This window comes from Talpa europaea (assembly GCF_964194135.1).
Source record: "Talpa europaea genome assembly, chromosome: 11".
NCBI classification, from domain to species: domain Eukaryota; kingdom Metazoa; phylum Chordata; class Mammalia; order Eulipotyphla; family Talpidae; genus Talpa; species Talpa europaea.
In genome coordinates, this window is record NC_140078.1 from 17,860,851 (window position 1) to 17,867,935 (window position 7,085).

Here is a 7,085-nt window from a genome sequence, read left to right on the forward strand (position 1 = left end):
GGGCCACTCATGGGCCAAGGTGAGCGTTGTGATCCCCATGCTTTGTGCTTGCTTTCTCCTGGGCATGAAAAAATAAAATTCCATCCCTTTCCAGCTCTATCTCCTCTCTGAGGCTCCAGTGAGAATGATAACAGTAAGTAAACTGTTGGTGCTTAAATGATATTTATTGAGTGACTGATGACAGAAGTAAATAGTCCTGTGTCCCATTTTTTAGATAGCAAAGAGAGAGGGGAACTTGGTGTTTTAATGGAAAGACCCACATCCCTGCTGCTCTGTGTCCTCCAACCGAGTAGTGTGTGGGCAAGGCCTATGGTGGTGGTGCTGGTGGTGGGGAGGCAGCAGCTGAAGTTCTGCTGTTGGTGTCTCCATTGATGCCAGTGAGTATAAACTTTCTTGAGAACATGGGGTTGTTGGTAGCAGAGTTCCCAGTGGTGGAGTTTGGGGTGCTGGTGATGCTGATGTTTTCAAAAGGCCAGGCACTTTTGCTTTGGGTGAGAAGAGATAAACTCTGGTGTTTTTTTTGTGTAGCCCTAGAATTCAAGGCAGATTTTGGCAGTCCTTGGGAGTAATCTTCAAATGCATGGGACATTTCATTCTGAATGTAGTTTTTAAACATTTGAATCACTTTTGGTCCAATACAACATTTTTTCTTCGTGCCGCATTTCTGTACTTCTTTTTCATCCATGCTGCAATGGTTTTTGCATTTCCCAAAACCCATTAAACATCTTCTCAAGACAACGAATTCTGTGCAAAGAAAAGATAAAACCATTGGGCTAAGGTTAGTAACTAGAAATGATGTTAAAACTGCTGGGGGAAGAGAAGGAAGAGAAGTAGAGTCAGAGGGAGTCTGTTAAATATTTTTTTAAAGATTTATTTATGCATACAAGAACCAGGGTACAGGCCAGATGCACAGGAGGGTGAGAGGATTCACCAGAGACAGAGCAGGGAGCAGAACAGGCAGACTGACTGAAATACACTGTTGAGGGGAGCAGCGGTTGAGACAGGAGAGGTTTGCCGAGCCACGTGGGATTCTCACCGGCTGGCCGGTATCGAACCCATGCTGCAGAGGCTGCGAACAGCTTCACAGCGCTTTGCTCAACTGCCTGCACCACAAGGAGAGACCCCAGTCTGTTAAATTTTGAGTTCAGTGTTTAGACATGTTGATGGGGGCATCTGGCAGGCTAAGAGTCTCTGTCCACCCTTGAAATTCAAAATAAATCTCCATTGGGCCTCCCCGGTGGCACAGCGGTTGAGCGCTGGGTTGCGAAGCTGCCTGCAGCCTCTGCAGTGCCAGTTCGATCCCCGGCTGCTCCCCTGCCACCGGAGGAGGGTCCCACATGGTGCGCAGACCTCTCCTGCTGCCCGCTGCTCCCCTCAGCAGTGTACTTCGGTCCTTCTGCCTGCTCTGCTCCCCGCTCTGGCTCTGGTGAATTCTCTCACCCTCCCACGCTTCTGACTGTACCCAATGCTTGTATGTATCAATCAATCAATCAATCAATCAATCAATCTTTAAAAAAAAAAACAAAAAAAACCCCCAAAAAAATCTCCATTCTAGATGTGCTCTCCTTGAGTGACTTAAAAAGTCTAGGGCAGATCGAAGAAAAAAGTAAGGGGAACCCAGTTATTTGCTTCAGGATAGGATCTTAGACCTTCAATATAGCAACTTAGTCACTCTTAGAATATCACTGTCCTTCCCATGACCCTAGAAAATACGAACAGGTGTGAAATCTGTCATAAAACTAACTGAAAAAAGAATTTCAAAAGAGAATCCATAAGGCTTTCAGGAATGCTGGCTTCTCGACAAACCCAGTGGTTCATGATCTTGACAGTCACTGAGACATGCGGCATGTGGTTCCCGAGGCTCAGTGTTCTGTCATTTTCAGCCTTTCTGGACACTGTGTCCCTCTGCAGCCTTATTCACCATCATAGCTGTAACTTCATCTCTATCACGATAACTCCTACATTGTTAACTAGTCTCTAAATTCCCTGCTCAGCTTAGTGCCTTAATGTCTTCATCTGCAGGAGGGTTTTTCTGTTCCAATGCCTCATGGCCCACCCCTACTTCCTCCCCCCACCTTTTTTTTTGAATCAAGAAAGTCTTCTTGTGCTTATCTTATCAACTGATTTTCCATAAATAACAAGAGCTTTATGTAGCACCTAATGCTCACACACATTTTGACATTGTTTCTCACTAAAGACAAAAAGCAGTAGCATTCTTGTATTTCAAGAAGCTACTTGATTAATCCTGCTATGCTCCTGTGAAATTTGAGGCTCAAAGTACCTCTACCCAAGAAAACAGTCACACCCGATTATATCACCCTTTCCTTAGAGACTTCTTAGACTCTTTCCCTTTCTTTCTTTCTTTTTATTTTGAAGATTTATTTTATTTTACAAGAGCTGGGGAACAGGCCAGAGGTGCAGGAGGGTGAGAAGATTCACCAGAGACAGTGGGGAGCAGAACAGGCAGACGGACCACTACTGAGGGGAGCAGCGGGTGAGTCAGGAGAGGCCTGCTGCACCATGTAGGTAGCTCCCTGGCCGGCTGGGAATCAAACCCGCACTGCAGAGGCTGCAGATGGCTTCACAGCGCTGTGCTCAACCCGCTGTGCCACCGGGGAGGCCCAGACTCTTTCCCATTCTTGACCCATTATCAGTTATTCAAAATATCAGGGTGATCCTTTCAATCTGAAGCAAGTTTTAATGCTTCTCCTCAAAAAAACAATGATCAATCCATTGGTTCAGTCCTTTGCCACAATGTGCTCCTAGATGCTCTTAAGGGTAATTTCGGGGTTCCCATGAAGACAAAGAGAGGGCATGCAAGTATGAAAAATGTGAAAAAGTTGAGATGGAGAACCCGTTTACTGGTTCCTCAGAGGAGGAACCTTATCACGAGTGTGTGAATTGATAGAAATCTTGCTTCAAGAGATAGTTTGAATTAGAAACAGCAAAAAAGAGGTAGAGCTTGGCTGAGCCCCAGACTATAGCTGTGCACAGGAAGGAGGTCAGGAAGCAGTTGCACGGGATAGTTGTAGCTCCATGAAAGTACACAGGAAACACTCTGCTTTCTCTGCGGCTCCTGTGTGTCCCCTTCAGACCCAGGTCTGGGCTTGGGTTTATGGGGTGCATGGGGGGAAGGTGCGTGATGGATGCAACTCTTCAGCCATCTCATCGTTCGGCATCTCTTTGGGTTCCCATTGTCATAAACAGCCAAATCCCCACTTGCTCACACCCACCCCTCTTCAACCTAGAATTCCACATTACCTGTGTTCACGCGGTACTGTAGCATGAGGCTGGCAAAGATAGGAAAAAGAAGCTTCATGCTGGGTGCCAGGGAGGAAGCCTCGCATCTGGTTAAGCATGCTTGAGCTGTGGCCTTTATTGGCCCTCTTCATGGCTTTAGGCCATGAGCAGTGAAGTGCAGCCAAAGCTCACAGCAGATGTGTTTTCTGATTCTGTTTGATAACAGACCGCCCTGAACACCCTTATGCAACAAATCCCCCCTCTCGCAATCCTTGGGGGGGAGGGGGGTAATAGAAGACATCAGATACTAAAGAAACACAAACCCTTTGCATCTCTCCTTCTTAATGTTTGAGCAAGGCAAGAATGATATGTTTGCTCTGCTATTTTTTTTTCTTTTTTTTTTTTAAAGATTTATTTATTTATGAATATAGGAGCTGAGGTACAGGCCAGAGATGCGGGGGGTGAGAGGGTTCACCAGAGACAGAGTGGGGAACAGAACAGGCAGACTGACTGAAACACACTGCTGAGGGGAGCAGCGGGCGAGACAGGAGAGGTCTGCTGCGCCATGTGGGTTGCTCCCTGGCGGGCCGGGGATTGAACTCATGCTGCAGAGGCTGCGGGTTGCTTCATAGTGCGGTGCTTAACCCCTTGCGCCACCAGGGAGGCCCTGCTCTGCTATTTTTCAATCTACTATGCGTAAGGCCCTTAGTATGTGAGAATCAGAAGAGTAGAAGCTACTCTAACGGGCTCCAGGAGGCTAGAGATTGTACTAGGGGCTCCAGGAGCCAACAGCAGGTCTGGATCAATGTAAGAATTCAGGACATGTATGTTGAATGAGCTTGGGGGAGGCAGCTTGACAAAACTTTAACTCCTTTTTATTTTTAAATTGGGATATCATTATACATAACATTATATTAGTTGCAGGTACATAGCGTGACAACAATGTATATATTGTGACATGGCCACACTAAGTCTAGTGGACATCCCTCATCACACAGCTACCACTTTTTTGTGATGAGGACTTTTAAGATGTATTCTCTTCGCAACTTTCAAATATATAATATAGTATTATTATGTTGCACATAATATCCCCAAGACTTATTTATATTATAGCTGGGTATTTATACTTTTTGACCACCTTTAGCCATTTCAACACCAACCCCTGCCTCTGGCAACTGCCAGTCTGTTCTCTTTTATCTGTTTTTTTTTTTTTAATTCCACATTTCAGTGAGATCATGCAATGTTCTTCTCTCTTGGTCTATTTCATTTAATATGGCCTCAAGGCTCATCCTTTTTTGCAGATGACAAGATTTTATTCTTTTTTTTTTATAGAATAATATGCTATTCCCTTTGCTGTCACTCTTAGTCTGTTCATCTATTGATGGATATTTAGGTTATCTTTGTAATATCTTGGTTATTGTAAATCATGCTAAAATGAACACAGGCACACATATATCTTTTGCAGTTAGTGTTTTTTTTTTTTTTTTCAGATAAATACCCAGAAGTGTTGCTGCATCATATGGTAGGTTTTATTTTCAGTTCTTTTTGTGGCAACTCCATGCTGTTTTGTACAGTGGCTAAACCAACTTATATTCCTCTCAGTAGTGCACAAAAGTTCACTTTTCCCACAGTTTCCTCACCATTTTTTATGTCTTATCTTGGTGAAATAGCTGTTCTAATAGGTGTGCAGTGATACCTCACTGTGGTTTTAATTTGCATTTCCCTGCTAATTAGTGATGTGTAACACCTCTTCATGTACCTGTTGGTCATCTGTATGTTTTCGAAAAAATGTCTCTTCAGATGTTCTGGCCAGAACATTTGTTCAGATTGTTTGTTTTTGCTACTAAGTTATAGAAACTCTTTATATATTTTAGATGTGAATCCCTTGCAAATGTTATGACTTGCAAATGTTTTCTTTCATTTGGTAGGTTACCTTTCATTTTGTTGATGGCTTCCTTTGCTGTGCAGAAGCTTTTAGTTTAATACAGTCCCACTTGTTTCATTTTTTTTTGCATTTGCTTGTGGTGTAAAATCATTGCGAAGACTAAAGTTAAAGAAGTTCTCTCTGGGGCCTCCCTGGTGGTGCAGCGGGTTGAGCACTGCACTGTGAAGCTGTCCGCACCTCTGTAGTGTGGGTTTGATTGCCGCTGGCCAGGGAAAAACCCATATGGCACGGCAGACTTCTCCTGCCTCGCCCGCTGCTCCCCTCAGCAGTGTCTTTGGTCCGTCTGCCTGTCCTGCTCCCCACTCTGTCTCTGGTGAATTCTCTCACCCTCCCACACCTCTGACCTGTACCCCAGTTCTTATATAAATAAATAAATCTTTAAAAAAAATAAAAAAATAAAATTTATGAAAAAAGGAAGTTATCTCCATAATCTAGCATTTTATGGTTTCAGGTCTTATATTTCCATTTAACTCATTTTGAGTTAATTTTTGTGTATGATGTAAGGTAGTGGTTCAGTCTTTTAAATTCTTTTTTTTTCTTTTTTTTTCTTTTTTTTTATAGAGGCATGTCTTCTTTCATTTATTTGTTTGTTTTGTTTATACATGCACTGGGTACAGTCAGAAGCACGGGAGGGTGAGAGAATTCACCAGAGCCAGAGCGGGGAGCAGAGCAGGCAGAAGGACCGAAGTACACTGCTGAGGGGAGCAGCGGGCGGCAGGAGAGGTCTGCGCGCCATGTGGGACCCTCCTCCGGTGGCCGGGGAGCAGCTGGGGATGGAACCGGCGCTGCAGAGGCTGCGGGCAGCTTCGCAACCCAGGGCTCAACCGCTGCGCCACCGGGGAGGCCCAGTGGTTCAGTCTTATTCTTATGTCTAACTGTCCCATTTTCCCCAATACCCTGTTTATTTTATTTTATTTTTAAAAAAGATTTATTTATTTATTTGTACCCACAAGCACTGGGTACAGTCAGAAGTGCGGGAGGGTGAGAGAATTCACCAGAGCCAGAGCGGGGAACAGAACAGGCAGAGTGACGAAATACACTGCTGAGGGGAGCAGTGGGCGGCAGGAGAGGTCTGCGCACCATGTGGGACCCTTGCCAGTGGCTGGGGATGGAACCGGTGCTATAGAGGCTGCGGGCAGCTTCGCAGCCCAGTGCTCAACCGCTGCGCCACCAGGAGAGGCCCTACCCTGTTTATTTTTTAAAAATTATTTATTTATGCATATAATAACTAGGGTACGGGCCAGAAGTGTGTGGGGTGAGAGTATTCACCAGAGACAGAGTGGAGAACAGAACAGGGGGACCAACTGAAATACACTGCTGAGGGAAGCAGCGGGCAAGTCAGGAGAGGTCTGCTGCGCCATGTGGGTTGCTCCCTGGCTGGCCGGGGGATTGAACTCGTGCTGCAGAGGCTGTGGATTGCTTCATAGTGTGGTGCTTAACCCCTTGCACCACCAGGGAGGCCCATGTCTTACATTTTAGAAACTGTCTTAGGTACTGGAAATATGGTAGTATATACCACAGGCAGTGCCCTCCATTGTGGAGCTTATAGTTAAGTGATTTAAAACAGCAAGCAGGACCTCCCTGGTGGCGCAGTGGTTGAGCGCTGGGTTTCGAAGCTGCCGGCGACCTCTGCGGCGCCGGTTCGATCCCCGGCTGCTCCCCGGCCACCGGAGGAGGGTCCCGCATGGCGCGCAGACCTCTCCTGCCGCCCGCTGCTCCCCTCAGCAGTGTACTTCGGTCCTTCTGCCTGCTCTGCTCCCTGCTCTGGCTCTGGTGAATTCTCTCACCCTCCCGTGCTTCTGACTGTACCCAGTGCATGTATAAACAAAACAAACAAACAAACAAATAAATAAAACATGCCTCTATTAAAAAAAAATTAAAAAAAAAAACAACAAGCAAA

General features: G+C 45.5%; 1 protein-coding gene across 1 annotated transcript; it reads right to left on the reverse strand.

The window, feature by feature from the left end:
* Positions 1 to 307: 307 nt before the first annotated feature.
* On the reverse strand, positions 308 to 3,319 carry DEFB129 (defensin beta 129; the record flags this gene model as incomplete). Its single annotated transcript, XM_084246650.1, has 2 exons — positions 308 to 744; positions 3,262 to 3,319. 2 exons carry the CDS (start codon positions 3,317 to 3,319, stop codon positions 308 to 310), a joined length of 495 nt encoding a protein of 164 aa, XP_084102776.1.
* Positions 3,320 to 7,085: the final 3,766 nt, after the last annotated feature.